The following is an 18,165-nucleotide window of genomic DNA, read 5'->3' on the forward strand; positions in this document are numbered from 1 at the left end:
TAATTGAAAAACAAAGGAGAGACTGTCAAAAAAGAAAATTGATCAAGAAATCAAAGAAACTGAACTGAACATACAACAAATGACACAATATTATATTACACAATTTAAACAATTTCTGAAATATACACACACATTTAAATACAAATAATAAATATGTAAAATTATTAACAAATCACAACTCTTGTTTTTTATGAGTAAACTGTGTAATTTACAAAAAAAAAAACTAAAGTGGTGCCATTTCATAATGTCAAACTGTCATTTTCTCCAGGTGCAGGACATCCACTTGCACTACTGCTTTGAGCTGTGTTCAGGGTCCATTTGTGCTTGTTAAACATATTGTGATGTGAGTTAATTGAGCACAACAGTAAATGTAGTGACAGCTGAACAGCATCGATCATCCATCCATCCATCCATTTTCTATACCGCTTATCCTCAATTAGGGTTGTGGGTGTGCTGGAGCCTATCCCAGCTGAGTTCGGGCGAGAGGCGGGCTACAGCCTGGACTGGTTGCCTGCCAATCGCAGAGCACAAAAACAAACAACCATTCACACCGGAGTACCCACAGAAAACCCACGCAAACTCCACACAGAAAAGTCACTACCCGGCTACGAACCCACATCCACTGAACTGTGAGGCGGATTTAATCACCAGTCGGCTACCATGCTGCTGATAGTTTATGGAATTTTGGAATTCTGCTGAACAAAAATATGACCCAACTTCAGTTTTGGCCCTCAAAAAAAGACATGCTTCCATTATTGCCAAAGGCAAACCACTAAAGCTAAAGCTAGATTTGATGAACGGAGGGGCTAAAGTGAATAATTTAATGTTACACTGACTTAAAGAGTAAATCATTTCATCAGTCTATTTGTAGGGTGAGAAGACTAAATTGCCCATAGGTGTGAATGTGAGTGTCAAAGGTTGTTTGTTTAAATGTGCCCTGCAATTGGCTGGCAACCAGTTCAGGGTGTACCCCGCCTCTAGCCCACAGTTAGCTGAGATAGGCTCCAGCATACCCGCGACCCTAGTGAGGATAAGCGTTGGAGAAAATGGATGGATGGATGGACATTTATAGGGTACTGTCGATCATTCTGTACTCTTCATTTGAGTAGAAGTACTCCTCAACCTATAAATAATACACAAACACAGTCAAGAACAGTGAAATATTTATACAGTGGAACCTTGGTTCACAAACACCCCAGTTTATGAACAAAATGTTTCAACAAATATTGCTTCGGTTCACAAACTACTACGATATGGTTCGATACGCGAAGTCACAGAATCCCCTCCCAGTTGCACTCTTTCACACAGCGAGAACGTTGTTCACTTCGTGAGCCGCTTATTTCACAAACAGAAATGAATCTTGTCGTATTTTACCCATGGAAAGTGTTGCGGTTGCAGCAGTGTCCGGTGAGATTTTTCTGGCGGGGCTGGGCATATGCCACATGCCACCCTACCGTGCCTCCAGCGGCTTGGTGGAAGGGTCCCTGGCTCGGTATCTCAATGTGACACGATCATTTGCACCCGGGCGGCGCTTTGGCCAGTGGCCCCACTGTCCACTTCTTACCAGGTGTCAGCACTGGCTGCGCACAAAGTCGACTTCATGCTTGGGCTGGAATGGATAAATTCTATTTCCATTAATTTTATTTGGAAAAAATCCTGCGGTTCGTGACAAAAGTATTGGAATGAATTGAGTTGGTGACTCAAGGTTCCACTGTAAAAATCATGATATGAAGTTGCTTTAGTGAACACATTACTTACATGTTGGTGATCCTCTCGAGTCTGTCTTTTATATCACCCTGGACAAAGATTCAAGGAAGATAAGAAACAGTTGAATTATAGGTAACAAAATATATACATATACACATATATACATATACACATATACACACATATATATATATATATATACACATACATACATATATATATATACATATATAATACATGTGTGTGTGTGTATATATATATACATATATATATATATATATATACACATATATATATATATACACACATATATGTATAATACATATATGCTGTGTATATATATATATATATATATATATATATATATATACACACACACACACAGCGGCAGAAATAAGTATTGAATACGTCACAATTTTTTCTCACTAAATATATTTCCAAAGGTGCTATTGACATGAAATTTTCACCAGATGTTGGGAACAACCCAAGTAATCCATACATATAAAGAAAGTGGAATAAATATAATCAGAGAAAGAATGACACAGAGAGAGAGTGAGAGAGAGAGAGTGCGAGAGAAAGAGAGAGAGAGAGAGAGAGAGAGAGAGAGAGAGAGACGGTGGCCGACTGATTAGCACATCTGCCTCACAGTTCTGAGGACCCGGATTCAAATCCAGCCTCCCCTGTGTGGAGTATGCATGTTCTCCCCGTGCATGCGTCGGTTTTCTCTCGGTAGTCCGGTTTCCTCCCACATCTCAAAAACATGCGTGGTAGGTTGACTGAAGACTCAAAATTACCCGTCGGTGTGAATGTAAGTGCGAATGGTTGTTTGTTTATATGTGCCCTGCGATTTGCTGGTGACCAGTTCGGGGGGGGGGGGATAAATAGCGAATACCATGTCTTGGCGAACCCAAACACACAAAATTCACGATATTTAATTACATTTTCTAAAAAGCCCACTACCTCTCGCCCGAAGATAGCTGGGATAGGCTCCAGCACGCCCGCAACACTCGTGAGAATAAGCGGTACGGAAAATGAATGGATGGATATATCTTATAGCTTATCCTGATTAGTTTGGATGCATTTTTCTGTAAATTGCCAGAAAAAAATGTTTTGGTAGACTTCAGAATTCATTCTGCTGCAACCATTATGAGTTACAGTACATCATCAATGAAGAATAGTGAGCCCGTTCCAGAAGCAGGCATGCAAGCCCAAGCCATGACATTACCTCCACCATACTTCATAGATGAGCTTGTGTGTTTTGGATCATAAGCAGATCCTTTCTTTCTCCATACCTTGGCCTTTCCATCACTTTGGTGAACTTCGAACAGTGGATTGTGATACCTTCACCACTGCCCTGTGGAGGTTGACAAACCATTTTGTCTGGTAATTTAAAGAAAAATGCATCCAAACTCATCAGGAGAAGCCTCATTATGCAACAAGACAATGACCGAAACACACTGCCAACACAACAAAGGACTTCATCAGGGGGAAAAAGTGGTAGGTCTTAAACTGGCCAAGTCAATCACCAGACCTTAACCCAACAGAGCATGCATTTTACCTCTTGAAGAGGAGACTGAAGGGAGAAACCCCCAGAAACAAACAAGAACTGAAAGAGGCTGCGATAAAGGCCTGGAAAAGCATTTCAAATGAAGAATGTAACAGTCTGGTGAAGTCAATGGGTCGCAGGCTTGATGCAGTTATTGCAAGGATTATGCCTCCAAATCTCTTGTCACCAATGTAACGGACATGCTCTCACCAGATTCCACCATGACCCCCAATTTCGCACTGGGCTGCATCCCTGTCTCCGCACCCCGCCGAGAGAGACGATCACGGGGATCCCTGGTTTATCACACACGGATGCTAAATTAATTATTAGCCAGCCTGAAGGAGCTCATCAAAAGCAGAGACCAGAGAACCAGGCTTCTCACCCGGACTTTTAATTAAAACAGAAACCTGGGCTTCCAGTCATCAGAAGACCCCCTGTGTGTGCAGGGCTCAAGATACCGACCCAATAAGTTTGAAAATTCGCTGGTCCCACATGCAAAGATAAAAGTTCAAAGGTCACTCCCAACGGCAACAACACTCTGGACCAGCTTCACAGAATTTGAATGTTGTGTGACATTTTAAGAACTTTGCATGAATGCTCACAGTGCCTACCACCACACCAATGTCACGAGTGATTGTATTTCTCCAAATTTGAATGTCTGCTGGTTAAATTTTTTTTTAAATTAAAACCACAAATAATCCTAGTGATAAAAAGTCGTATTAAAAGGCGATCTCTCTCTCTTTTGGTCACCAGGGGGGTGGCACTCTCTCTCGCCCTTGTGCATATAAGGTCGAAGCTTGTTTGTCCGGCACTCACTCTCGCTTGTTCGTTCAACCTTGCCAAAGAACTAGGCCCAGCTAGGAAGCCCCACCTCTTACCACGAGGTGGCGAGCCTGACCTTCCCCCACCGCAGGGTATCCAGCCAGCGCACCGAGCTACCTGTGCGGGTGCTTGGGCAGCTCACAGACGAAGCTCCGTTGGGAAGGAAACGGGCGGCGCATGTCTGCTCTGAGTGCCCGGCGACCAGGCCACTCACGGGCTTCGGCCGCTCTGCACTTGAAGGTTTTTTTTTTTTTTCCTCCTTTTTCCATCAAAACCACCTGTCCTCGACCAGACCAGCCAAGCATCCGGGAGATCGACCAACCTGCCTAAATTGTGTTCCATGCAATGTAACTCCAACGAGCGGTCTACTAAAGTACAGATTGGTGCATATTTGGGTTTAAATTAACAGCAACAGGAATCCCAGCTTTATGTATTGCCCACCGCACATCCTCACTTCACACCTACACAACAAGTTTGACCTGCTTTACGAATGCTTACCTGTACCTTGTTTTCTTTTTCTCTGCATTGTTTCCCTGTAGTTATACCCCTGTTAGATTTCATTAAATGTTATATAAAAACCCATTATCTGCATCGTTTGTGTGTTTGGATACGATAAGAGACCTCTGGGATCTAGGATTCTTATTTAATTCCTGACGCAACCTTCAAATTATGAGACATAGAAGTTTTTTCATCATTTTTTCCTTATGTTTTACACATCGAAAAAGAGATGTGGTTCCCCTTTACAAGATAAAATAGTCTGATTTTAAAGTTAAAACGTAACTCGGACAAACACGGAAGTGAACGCAGGCGCTCACGTTCGACAAAAATTATTTCTCAAATAAATTGCGTTTTATCTCAAATCCATATACCCTACACCAAATATTCAATGTTTTTCATTTTAAGTTAATTTAATCACGTCTGTTCCAATGTCACTGGAAAAGTGGGTGGCTTCAAACAAAAGGTGCTCTGTCCTGAGTTGTATAACACATCTACATGTAAATACCATGAAATAAAAGCTGGAATTCAGATTTTGTCATCTCATATTCATCTTTTGATCTGAAACCCAAATGTCTTCAGTGTGCAATAAAAACAAAAGGAATTGACCTCGCCGTTCCAATACTTTTGGAGGGGACTTTGTGGGACACACACGCACACACCCACACCCACACAGAGACAGCGGCTGAAATAAGTATTTAAAACGTCACCGTTTTTCTCACCAAATCATCCATCCATCCATTTTCTGAGCCGCTTCTCCTCACTTGGGTCGCAGGCGTGCTGGAGCCAATCCCAGCTGTCATCGGGCAGGAGGCGGGGTACACCCTGAACAGGTTGCCAGCAGGGCACATAGAAACGAACAACCATTCGCGCTCACAGTCATGCCTACGGGCAATTTAGAGTCTCCAATTAATGCATGTTTTTGGGATGTGGGAGGAAACCGGAGTGCCCGGAGAAAACCCACGCAGGCACGGGGAGAACATGCAAACTCCACACAGGTGGGGCCGGGGATTGAACCCCAGTCCTCAGAACTGTGAGGCTGACGCTCTAACCAGTCGTACACCGTGCCGCCTCACCAAATCATATATCATATCATATCCCAACTGACTTTGGGCTAAATTCTGTTTTTGGGTTCTTGCACTGCCTGAGTTTCTCAATCTTTTTGTTATTGTTGTACAACCCCAATTCCAATGAAGTTGGGACATTGTCTTAAACATAAATAAAAACAGAATACAATGATTTGCAAATCATGTTAATTGAATACACTACAAAGACAAGATATTTCATGTTCAAACTGATAAACTTTATTGTTTTTAGCAAATAATCATTAACTTAGTATTTTATGGCTGCAACACGTTCCAAAAAGCTGGGACAGGGTCATGTTTACCACTGTGTTACATCACCTTTTCTTTTAACAGCATTCAATAAACGTTTGGGAACTGAGGACACTAATTGGTGAAGCTTTGTAGGTGGAATTATTTCCCATTCTTGCTTGATGTACAACTTCAGCTGTTCAACTGTCCGGGGTCTCCATTGTCGTATCTTACGCTTCATAATGCGCCACACATTTTCAATGGGAGACAGGTCTGGACTGCAGGTAGGCCAGTCTAGTACCTGCACTCTTTTACTACGAACCCACGCTGTTGTAACACGTGCAGAATGTGGTTTGGCATTGTCTTGCTGAAATAAGCAGGGGCGTCCATGAAAAAGACGTTGCTTGGATGGCAGCATATGTTTCTCCAAAACTTGTATGTACCTTTCAGCATTAATGGTGCCTTCACAGATGTGTAAGTTACCTATGCCATTGGCACTAACTCAGCCCCATACGATCACAGATGCTGGCTTTTGAACTTTGCGTCCATAACAGTCTGAATGGTTCTTTTCCTCTTTGGCCCGGATGACACGACGTCCACAAGTTCCAAAAACAATTCAAAATGTGGACTCGTCGGACCACAGAACACTTTTCCACTTTGCATCAGTCCATCTTAGATGAGCTCGGGACCAGAGAAGCCGGCGGTGTTTCTGGGTGTTGTTGATAAATCGCTTTTGCTTTGCATAGTAGTTTCAAGTTGCACTTACGGACGTAGCGCCAAACTGTATTTACTGACATTGGTTTTCTGAAGTGTTCCTGAGCCCATGTGATGATATCCTTTACACATTGATGTCGGTTTTTGATGCAGTGCCGCCTGAGGAATTGAAGGTCACGGGCATTCAATGTTGGTTTTCAGCCTTGCCGCTTACATGCAGTGATTTCTCCAGATTCTCTGAACCTTTTGATGATATTATGGACCGTAGATGATGAAATCCCTAAATTCCTTGCAATTGTACATTGAGGAACATTGTCCTTAAGTTGTTCGACTATTTTCTCACGCACTTGTTCACAAAGAGGTGAACCTCGCCCCATCTTTGCTTGTGAATGACTGAGCAATTCAGGGAGGCTCCTTTTATACCCAATCATGGCACCAACCTGTTCCCAATTAGCCTGTTCACCGGTGGGATGTTCCAAACAGGTGTTTGATGAGCATTCCTGAACTTTCTCAGTCTTTTTTGCCACCTGTCCCAGCTTTTTTGGAACGTGTTGCAGCCATGAAATTTTGAGTTAATGATTATTTACATAACATTAAATATCTTGTCTTTTTAGTGTATTCAATTAAATATAGGTTGAACATGATTTGCAAATCATTGTATTCTGTTTTTATTTGTTTAACACAAGTCCCAACTTCATTGGAATTGGGGTTGCAGTAAAAGAGATATTTTTCCACAACACTGATGTGAGTGCTTTACTCTCTCACCTTGGAAGCATCAGATTTGGAGCTGAAAGAGTGGAATAGGGCAGATGAGTCACATGGTGGAGGAAAACCTGACTATAACAAAAATAAAGTGTTAAGAAGTTCTTCCAGCTGCAATGTTATAATAGCTAGCACAGGCAACATTTAAAACCACACAGGTGAAATAAACTGGATTGAACAGACAGTGATCTTAGATGAACAGAAATGCTTAGATTCTATTTCCCAATCCTTTCAAGTTGCTCAGCTACTTCTCACAAGGCAGAATTTGTGAAGCAAATTCATTACCAATAGGCACTTCAAATGGCAAACTAGAAAGCTCACAGACGCACTGTGTAAATTACTACAAAACAGCTATACAAAATGTAACAGGTTTATTTATCTACGTCATTGTGCAATTGAGTCATTACTCTGTATAAAGTGTAAAATACACATGTGAAAGAAGGCGCGTCAACCCCCCCACCCCACTCAAAGCCCTTAATACACGGTTACCACTGGTACAGACTATTGTGAACTTGCAACTGAGCCTTGTGCCTTTAATTTGTTTGTGAATTGACATTCATTGCTGAGGTGCCCTTGAAGAAGGCACAAAGCAAGCAGTCTATCACTGCTGCACCACCGCATTACTCTGACATGTGGGGTTTGGTTCTTGTGTGATGCAATGCACACAAAAACTACATAAAGAGTGAACATTTAATTTCTTTTCAGGATATGCACTGAAAAAGAGGAGCTCCACAAATCTGTTCAGAGGTTAACTGTGTGCATGTCCTACCTTTGTGTGGCCCAGTTCCAGTTTGGTTTCCAGTAATAGGATTCTACCATTTAGATTTTCCCAGCTCTCTCTTGATATTGTGATCAATTCTTGTTCCTTTTAAAAGAACATAATAGGATTGAGTAAATATCATTTCGGTTGAGATGATTGCACCAAATAAAATGATTTGGTTAATTACAGTACTCCCCTTGGTCTTCCTATTAGATCATAACTGTCCTTTCACTTCAGTATACAGTGTAAAGCACACTATGTTCACGTGTTTCCATAAATTATCAGCACAACAAAATAATCAGGTTAAATACTGATGAATAAACTATTTGTCATTACCTTTTCTGTGTTAGTCTGGCTTGTTAGCTCCTCCAGATGGTCTTCCAGGGCACTGAGCCTTTTAAGACCACAACAAAGACTCTCGATTTGAACTTCCATTACAGAAAGTCTTCGCTCTATATTGGAAGACTGAAAGGCAAAATGACATTGTGGATGAGTTACTGCTATATTTATTAATACATTAGGTGCAGCAAAGTTTTGAATTGGTGATCTAATTTTTTAATTGGTGAATACTCAACAGTGAAAACTGGTATCTGTCTGAAAAAGTGGTATTGAACATCCTAATTAAAAATTATGAATAGTTCAATGTTTCATTTCAATTTGCCGTAATTTTTCTAACAGAAAAACAATCAATAACCGGCAAATAAGCTTCTTCTGCCATCTCCAAAATGTATCTGAAAATTGTCAGATTGAAATGTCAGTTCAACAGATAGTTGAAATCACCGTTACATGTATAAAAAGACACTTTTTTTCCCCTCACTGAAATGTAATCAGAGTAAACGTTTCCTCTTTTATATCAATTAGGATGAAAACAATATTTTTATTTGCTAAATGCCAGAATAATGAGAGAAGCATTCCTGCCAGCTTTTGAACCAGAAAAACCTAATAGGCACGGTCCAGGGACCACAGACTCCGGTAGGTCCAGGACAACGTCCTGGTGGGGGATTCAGGTGGGCAACGCCCCATCCATCCATTTTCTTCCCCTTATCCAAGGTCGGGTCACGGGGCAGTAGCTTTAGCAGGTAAGCCCAGACTTCCCTCTCCCCAGCCACTTCCTCCAGCTCTTCCGAGGGGATCTCGAGGCATTCCCAAGCAAGCCGAGAGACAAAGTCTCTCCAGCGTGCCCTGGGTCGTCCCCAGGGTCTCCTCCCGGTGGGAGGCGTCCGGGAGGCCTCCTAAACAGATGCCCGAGCCACCTCAGCTGGCTCCTCTCAATGTGGAGGAGCAGCGGCTCCACTCTGAGACCCTCCCGGATGACCGAGCTTTTCACACTCTCGCTAAGGGAGAGCCCGGACACCCTACAGAGGTAGTTTTAACAAACTCATTTTGGCCGCTTGTATCCGGGATCTTGTTCTTTTGGTCACGACCCACAGCTCGTTGACCATAGGTGAGGGTATGAACGTAGATAGACCGGTAAATTGAGAGCTTCGCCTTTTGGCTTAGCTCCTTCTTCACCACAACAGAGCGATACAAAGTCCACCGTGACTGCAGATGCTGCACTGATCCGGCTGTTGATCTCCCGTTCCATTCTTCCCTCACTCGTGAACAAGAGTGAGGGAAGACCTAGAGATCCTCCACTTAGGGAAGGATCTCAACCCTGACCCGGAGAGGCCACTCCACCCTTTTCCGACAGAGGACCATGGTCTCAGATTTGAAGGTGCTGATTTTCATCCCAACAACTTCACACAGTCCTACTTACTGCCGGCAATGCGGACCACACTGGTCGTAACAGACCGTATCAGGGGATCGGGAACCTATACTCCCGAAGCACCCCCCACAGGACTCCCAGAAGAACACAGTCGAACGCCTTTTCCAAGTCCACAAAACACATGTAGACTGGGTTGGGCGAACTCCGATGCACCCTCGAGGACCCTTCCGAGGGTGTAGAGCTGGTCCACTGTTCCACGGCCAGGAAGAAAACCACACTGCTCCTCCTGAATCTGAGATTCGACTTCGCGATGGACCCTCCTCTCCAGCACCCCTGAATAGACTGAATAGACAGGGAGGCTGAGGAGTGTGATTCCCCCTGTAGTTGGAACACACTCTCCGGTCCCACATTTTAAAAAGGAGGAACACCACCCCAGTCTGCCAATCCTGAGGCACTGATGTCCATGCGATGTTGCAGAGGCGTGTCAACCAGTACAGCCCCACAACAGCCTTTAGGAACTCTGGGTGAATCTCATCCACCCCCGGGGCCTTGCCACCGAGGAGCTTTTTAACCAGACTCTGCTCCCTCATGGGAAGGCGTGTCGGTGGAATTGAGCAGGTCTTCGAAGTATTCTCCCCACCACCTCACAATGTCCCAAGTAGAGGTCAGCAGTGCCCCACCCTCACTATACACTGTGTTGATGCACTGATCCCCCCCTCCTGAGATACCGGATGGTGGACCAGAATTTCCTCAAAGCCGTTCAGAAATCATGTATAATGCATTGTAAAAATGCATTATACATAGGTAGAAGGGTTTTCCAGAATTATGGGGGTCTGTATTATACATGGGTGCACATTATACACGAGAAATTACGGTATTTAAAACTGTACTAATTTTGACAAAACCGGAGTAGTTGGAAGGTTTGGAGAACAATTGTTTTTCTTAAAAATCAGAAATTTACATACAGTAAGATTACGATGCCTTTAAACAATTTGGCAAAAGTCAGGTGTCATTTCTTTGATAGCTTTTGGTTTATTGACAACATTTGAGTTATTAAGATACACACCTGTGGATGTATTTTAACTAGGCACACCTGAAACCCACTGCTTGTTTGTGTAACATCAGGGAAAGTCTAGAGGAAGATATCAGGAAGAGATCTATGGACTTGCACAAGTCTGGTTAAACCTTGGGTGCAATTTCCAGATGCCTGAAGGTGCCATGTTCATCTGTTCAAACAGTTATATGCAAGTATATAAACACCATGGGAATGTTCAGCCATCATACCGCTCAGGAAAGAGATGTGTTATGTGCCCCAGAAATGAACGTGCTTTCGTCCGAAATGCGCATTTCAACCCAAGAACAAAAGCAAATTACTTTGTGAAGATGCTGACTGATGCTGGTAAGATTGTGTCGTTATACACAGTGAAACGAGTACTTTACTGAACACAATCGCAACTTTGAAATACGTGGCTGTCAGTATCATGTAGTGGGGTTGTTTTGTTACAGGAGGTACTGGTGCCTTCACAAAATATATGGGATTATGTGGAAATACTGAAGCAACATCTCAAGACAACACCCAGGAAGTTAAAGCTTGAGCACAAATGGGTCTTCCAAATTTACAATGACCCGAAACATACTGCCAAACTGGTTACAAAGTCACTTAAGGATAACAAAGTCAATGTTTTGGAATGACCATTGCAAAGCCCTGATTCTCAAATCCTATTGAAAATTTATGGGCAGACTTGAAAAGTAATGTGCGAGCAAGGTGGCCTACAAACTTGGCTCAGTTACACCAGTTCTGTCAAGAGGAATGGGCCAAAATTCTTGCCAACTATTGTGACAAGCTTGTGGAGGGAAATCCAAAACATTTGAGTAAATTCATACAGTTTAAAGGCAATGACACCAAATACTAATTAAATGTATGTAAACTTCTCCAATTGACATAGAGTATGATGTTCAGCTTTAGAAATGTCTTACATGTCGAATATTATCCTCCTCCTGCTTCTTTTTTGTGAGGCTTGAATTCCCATTTTCAGAAGAATTGGATGAGTATACTTCATCATGCAAGACCTGCACTACACTCTCACATGACAATGAGTCGTCTTTTTTCATGTGATTCACAACAAAGGGCCGGTCATAAACCTGAAACAAAAGATACGTTGAATCATTACTTTATTATTATTGTCCAATTTACTGCATCTCCTCAACTAATAGAACCTCAATACCATTGCTTCTAAATGACTGGAATAAATGTTCTTAGACTGCGTGCAGACACTTCTGTATTCATTGGTTAGGTATGTACAGGAATACATTGAGGATGTTTTATTTTTTTTCCTACGGATGTGTTGACTTTTATAAACTTTGTTATATCTTAATTTAAGACAGAACCTTGAAAATTTAAGGCAAATTTCAGTGTCCTTCAGGTTTTGAAACTGTCATAAATCTTATGTAGAGTTGTTTATAGGGAACATATTTTGAAAACTGATTGGTCAATATAATAAACTATTTTCAGTATATACACATTTTTTTAAATTTTTACCTTACAAAAGGCAGCATGTACTGTTTATCTGTGATAAGACAAGAGACCCAAATTTGCGCTGGATTTTGCATCTGGATATATAGGCATTACATAGTTATATACTTACAGTATCTGGCTTAGTCAGTTTTGGATGGTGCTCTGCTCTTGTGTCCTTGTGGGGCACTGGATTTCTGACTCTGGGCTAAGAACATAAAAAAAGCAAACGTGATTATATTTCTCCAAAACCCTTGTTAATCGCAGGGACACATTCAAGACCCACCCACGGGTGGTACGTAAAAATCTGTGAAAAATAATTATCATACAGAATTTCTTTTTAAATAATTTTACCACTCTCACATGCTTTAAACATGCAAACGCCAATTTCAATGAAGTTGGGACGTTGTGTAAAACGTAAATAAAAACAGAATATGATGATTTGCAAATTATTTTCAACCTATATTCAATTCAATATACTACAAAGACAAGATATTTAATGTTCAAACTGATAAACTTTGTTGTTTTTGCAAATATTCATTAATTCTGAATTTAATGCCTGCCCAGGGAAGCCAGCAGCATTTCTCTGTTTTGTTATAATATGGCTTTCCCGTTGCATGGTAGAGTTTTAAATTGCATTTGTACATGTAGCGACTGACCTGTGTTAACTGAAAATGGTTTTCTGAAGTGTTCCCGAGTCCACGTGGCAATATCCTTAATACAATGATGCTAGTTTTTGGTGCAGTGCCGCCTGAGGGATCAAAAGTCACGGGCATTCCATATTGATGTTCGGTTTTGTCGCTAACATGCAGAGATTTCCCCAGATTCTCTGAATCTTTTTGATAATATTATGGACCGTAGATGAGGAAATCCCTAAATTGCTTGCAATTGTACATCAAGAAACATTATGGTTAAACTGTTGGACTATTTGCTCACACAGTTGTTCACAAAGTGGTGAACCTGACCCCATCATTGCTTGTGAACAACGGAGCCTTTTGGGGATGCTCCTTTTATACCCAATCATAATACTCGCCTGTTTCCAATTAACCTGTTCACCTGAAGAATGTTCCAAACAGGTGTTTTGTAAACATTCCTCAACTTTCCCAGTCTTTTATTGACCCTGTCCCAGCTAGTTTCTTAATTTCTTGTTCTTCTTTCTTTTGTGTTGCAGGCATCAAATTTAAGATAAAAAGATATTTGCAAAACAACTAATGTTCATCGGTTTGAACATTAAATATCTTGTCATTGTAGTGTATTCAATTGACTATAGGTTGAAAAGTATTTGCTAATCAATGTATTCAGTTTTTATTTATGTTTTACACAACATCCCCTCTTCATTGGAATTGCGGTTTGTGGTAAAACACACTTTTTAAACATGTAAAAGTATTTGAACACAAAGAAATGCAAGCATAAAATGAATAGAAAATACTATGTGAACTGTAGTCTGCATGTGAGTGTCTGGGCATGAGCCAGGGTTGACAGGGCGTGGGCTGAGAGAGGTGCCTGTGTGAGTTAGTTCATTGTGTTAATGTTCTCCTGGCGTTCAACAAATGGCTGAAAATGGAATGAAAAATTACTGTGAGGCATTGCAGTAAGAACAGCAGATTTGAGATTTCAAAATTCCATACTTTTTCCAGACTCTAATTTCCAGACTTCTGGGTAAAAAATTCCAATAATTTATGACATTTGACGAAATAGATGTGTATCATTCTGATTCTTGATATGCTATTATGTCGCAGAATAATGAACCATCATGCAGCGGTGGACGGTTGCTTCCGCCAAGTCCATTAATCCCTGAAAATTGTACACCTTGAAGGGCAATAACCCGCTTATACCATGGTCACTTGCAAACAAAAATAATTAATGAAACAACCAATTCAGAATTTCATACATTTGTGGTCAAAACGAGTTTTACTGAAACAATTTATTTTTACTTCCAACGCCTGAAAGCTTGACTACAAGTCATTCCAATACCATAGCTTTCTAAAGGAACATAAACGCTATTCAGTACTCCACCAATTAGATTTTCTAGTTTGACAATGTTAAATAACAACCACAGGTATGATAAGAAAAACATTTTTTATTATTACACAAATATTGGGTATATTTATATATGACAGGCGATGTAAGCGCTCAGGCTGGCAATGCTGTATGTCAGTCTTTGTTGACAGGACAGTTTGCCAGTTTTTTGTGCCAGGAAGTGTCTCAGTGTTTTAATTGCCTATTTTGTTGTTTTCTTGGCATTAATTTCAACCTTCTTATCCACGATTTGATTTAAATCTTACAGAGTTAACTCCTTTCTTGCTTTTGTGTCTTCATTTTACCTCAATTCCTTAGCAGCATCCCAGTCATCAAAGGTGTTGTAATCACCAAATAAAGTAAGTCATTAAATCACTCATTGTTTTAAATTCGCTAATTTCTGTCCTCAGAGTACTTCATGTTTACTTGTCAGAAAATCTGACAGTGTCAGGTTGCTATGTTTGCTCGTATAATCTAACAGCTCAGCCAAATGCAGATGGAATTTTTTTGAGCGAATCAGAATCGAGTATTTACAAAGACCATGGGAAAATACTGTGTGCTCTCACACGAACATTGTCGCTGCGCTTCCAAATGCCTTAATAAAAACACTTATCGATCTATATTTAAATTTTTTTAGGTATAATTTTTTTGTTTTAGAAAACAGAGCTGTTATAACAGTCTTGGAAACAATAATATTTGTGTTTGTTGCTATTGAAGCTTTCTCAAGGGACATGGAACGTCACCTCTCTGACAGGGAAGGAGCCCGAGCTGGTGTGTGAGGTCGAGAAGTTCTGACTAGATATAGTCGGGCTAGCCTCCACACACAGCTTGGGCTCTGGGACCAGACCTCTCGAGAGGGGTTGGACTCTCTTCCACTCGGAGTTGCCCACGGTGAGAGGCTCTGAGCAGGTGTGAGAATACTTATTGCCACCCCCCAGATCGGCGCCTGTACATTCGGGTTCACCCTGGTGGACGAGAGGGTGGCCTGCCTCTGCCTTCGGGTGGGGGGGATGGGTCCTGAATATTGTTTGTACCTATGCACCAAACAGCAGTTCAGAGTACCCACCTTTTTTGGAGTCCTTGGAGGGGGTGCTGGAGAGCACTCCCGCTGGGGACTCCATCGTTCTGCTGGGAGACTTCAATGCTCAAGTTGGCAATGACAGTGAGACCTGCAGGGGCGTGATTGGGAGGAACGCCCCCCCCAACCCCCCCGATCAGAACCCAAGCGGAGTTCTGTTATTGTAGTAGGGGAACCAATGATCCCAGATTGTGAAGTAGGTGGCCATTCATGATATACTTTTATTTGAGGTATTTTTGAGTAGGTGTAGTGATTCTGTACTGGAAAAAATAAATAAATTTGCCCTTCCGATCGTCTTGTGAATTGATGCTATGACCATATGTTTGACATTTCACCTCCGAGAAAAATTTGCAGAAATATTGTGTCGGGGAAAGGAATTGTCCCCTAATAGATACTTGAAATGGATAAAACAAGTATTTGGTAACAATAGAAAGGTATTGTTCCATGCTAATTATTGATATTATGCAAATTATCATGACATCGTTGATGATGTCACGAGAGGTCAAAAGGTCACCAATTTTGAGGGCAGGTGAAAATCTGCTGTACTGCACACATACTATTTTTTTCTGGCAACACGCAAGGGTCTAAAAAAAAATAAAGAAATGCTAAATGTAAAGGAGATGAGGAAGTTTTTACAAGTTATAATCTTGTAAAAACAGGGAGATTACGCATTAACCCCTTATGACAAAAACGGGATTGTCACAGAATTGGTCAAAATTTGCAAATTTCAATGCTTCCTGGGGTTTACTCCATAAACAACTTGAATGCTTGTGATAACTCCTAAAATAATGACCAGAATATCACACAGGTCCCCTCGAATACTATTTTCAACTACTACAATCATTCACTCAAACTTATTTTGGAGGCTGTACCCTGTAGATCACATAGCGACAGGACACGACAGCCACAAGCAATTGTGCACTTTGGAATGCCTGCTGCTTTACTCTGACACCTCACTCGGCAATGCCATTTTTCACATTTGCAGGTTTGTCCTGACATAGTTTGGCTTTCGCTCTTTGGTCATTCTGACTGCTGCAAGAATACCATTTTTTATGTGTCGTCCAAATGACGTAGGATCTGGTGATATAAGCATCACTTCCCTAATCTTTTTGCAAATGATCAAGTGATTGAGTGCTCATAGTAGATGAAGTTTGAATGCATCAGAAGTTGGGGGCAGTGACCTCAAATCTCCGTGTTTAGTCATGAAAAGATGGCATCGTAGTTCATCCATTGTCCCAGGGAATCCTCCCTTGCCGTACAATGCAAAGAAGTAGTTCTGAGAAGAATTAACTATGGTTTGAGATTGATCGACATCAATATTATCTTCACCGAAGGCTGCCACTGGACCCAGGTCATCTGTTTCTTGCCAATACAGAAAGGATAGATAAATGTGTCACAACCTGTCAGGATGTATGCTACCATGATTACCCCAGTTATATTTTGATTCGCAAATTTTTCGTCTTGATATGTGGACATGGCATGGCACATGTACACATCTGATGCTAATGTGTGTTTGTGAAACCAGAGTTCCTGCAACCCATCTAGCCGATGAACATGGAAAATGCCCATTATCACTAAATATGTCTCATTTGCATCAATGATTATTCGACCAGTTTTCTGTTCATTAACTATGTAGGCCGCATGAGCGAAAATAAGGGTGCCCACTTCCTCGTGATGCAGATTTGAGAGTGATGATAGCTTCTGGACCAGGCCAGTTGTCATTTTCACTGTTGTTTCCGTGAAGCCGTCTGAATCTGAATTCCTTCAGGGATATGATTCTCTGCGTTGTACCGTGTCAAGAAGAAATTTGAGAATGTTTCTCTTGTTTTCCCTCTTTCTAATGAATTTCTTCCATTTTGGCAGGGGTAGGTGAGGCCGTGGAATGAAGGTCTTTAAGGATCGAGTTTCTTTTTCCTCGACAATTACATTCCTCCTGCTTCAAACAGCTCTCTGGATTGATATCATATCTATCTCCAACAATATGGATGATTTGGCATCCGTCAAGACGCATAACAATTAGCTTCTGCAGATTGCGTTTCTGAAGTTTACTGAAATCTGTATGAATCTCATCATATCCACTATCATACCAGTGATCTTTCCTAATGTTCTGGCTTCATCTGTTGCGAGTTGTTCGCGTTCGACCCAGGACGTTACGCACGCTTCTCTCATGGCAACAACAAAATCCGCTTTATTATCCTTTCGCATCGCAAAGCCACGTGGATGCTCTTTATCCGGTTCGAACAGTGACCAAGGATATCTGGTCCAGTCATGGAAAAATGCTTACATTTTCTGCGTTTCATCCAAATTTTGAACAAAGCACAATGACCGATATCAGGGGTAAAGGTGTTTATGTTTATGACTTGTAGAAACTTCCTTGTTATCTCCTTTACATTTTGCATTTTTTTTCTTCTATCCCATTGCATGTTGCCAGAAACAAAATAGTATGTGCGCAGGTACCCCAGATTTTCACCTGCACTCAAAATTGCTGACCTTTTGACCTCAAGTGACATCATCACAACAATGATGATGCCATGATAATTTGCATAATATCAATAATTAGGACGGAACGATACCAAATACAAGTGGTTTTATTAATGTCAAGTACCTATTAGAGGCCATTTCATTTCCCCGACACCAATATTTCTGCAAATTTTTCTCCGAGGTGAAATGTCAACCATATGGTCATAGCATCAATTTGCAAAACTATCGGGAAGGGCTAACATTTCTTTTCC

General features: G+C 41.3%; 1 protein-coding gene across 6 annotated transcripts in view; it reads right to left on the reverse strand.

The window, feature by feature from the left end:
- Nucleotides 1–483: 483 nt before the first annotated feature.
- Nucleotides 484–18,165, reverse strand: part of cep44 (centrosomal protein 44) — a 30,220-nt gene continuing 12,538 nt past the window's right edge. Inside the window, exons 5-11 of one of the 6 annotated variants that reach the window (XM_061680062.1) lie at nucleotides 12,470–12,544; nucleotides 11,802–11,966; nucleotides 8,456–8,584; nucleotides 8,129–8,224; nucleotides 7,363–7,434; nucleotides 1,759–1,796; nucleotides 484–1,123 (exon numbers count right to left, since the gene is read on the reverse strand). In XM_061680062.1, the coding sequence (XP_061536046.1) occupies nucleotides 1,084–1,123; nucleotides 1,759–1,796; nucleotides 7,363–7,434; nucleotides 8,129–8,224; nucleotides 8,456–8,584; nucleotides 11,802–11,966; nucleotides 12,470–12,544 (615 nt within the window). In that variant the 3' untranslated portion in view covers nucleotides 484–1,083. Of the gene's footprint in view, nucleotides 1,124–1,536; nucleotides 1,610–1,758; nucleotides 1,797–7,362; nucleotides 7,435–8,128; nucleotides 8,225–8,455; nucleotides 8,585–11,801; nucleotides 11,967–12,469; nucleotides 12,545–18,165 lie in introns of those variants that run through there. The other 5 variants (XM_061680063.1, XM_061680065.1, XM_061680060.1 and 2 more) reach the window with 5 other exon arrangements.

The sequence above is a fragment of the Phycodurus eques genome, chromosome 6, assembly GCF_024500275.1.
Source record: "Phycodurus eques isolate BA_2022a chromosome 6, UOR_Pequ_1.1, whole genome shotgun sequence".
NCBI lineage: Eukaryota > Metazoa > Chordata > Actinopteri > Syngnathiformes > Syngnathidae > Phycodurus > Phycodurus eques.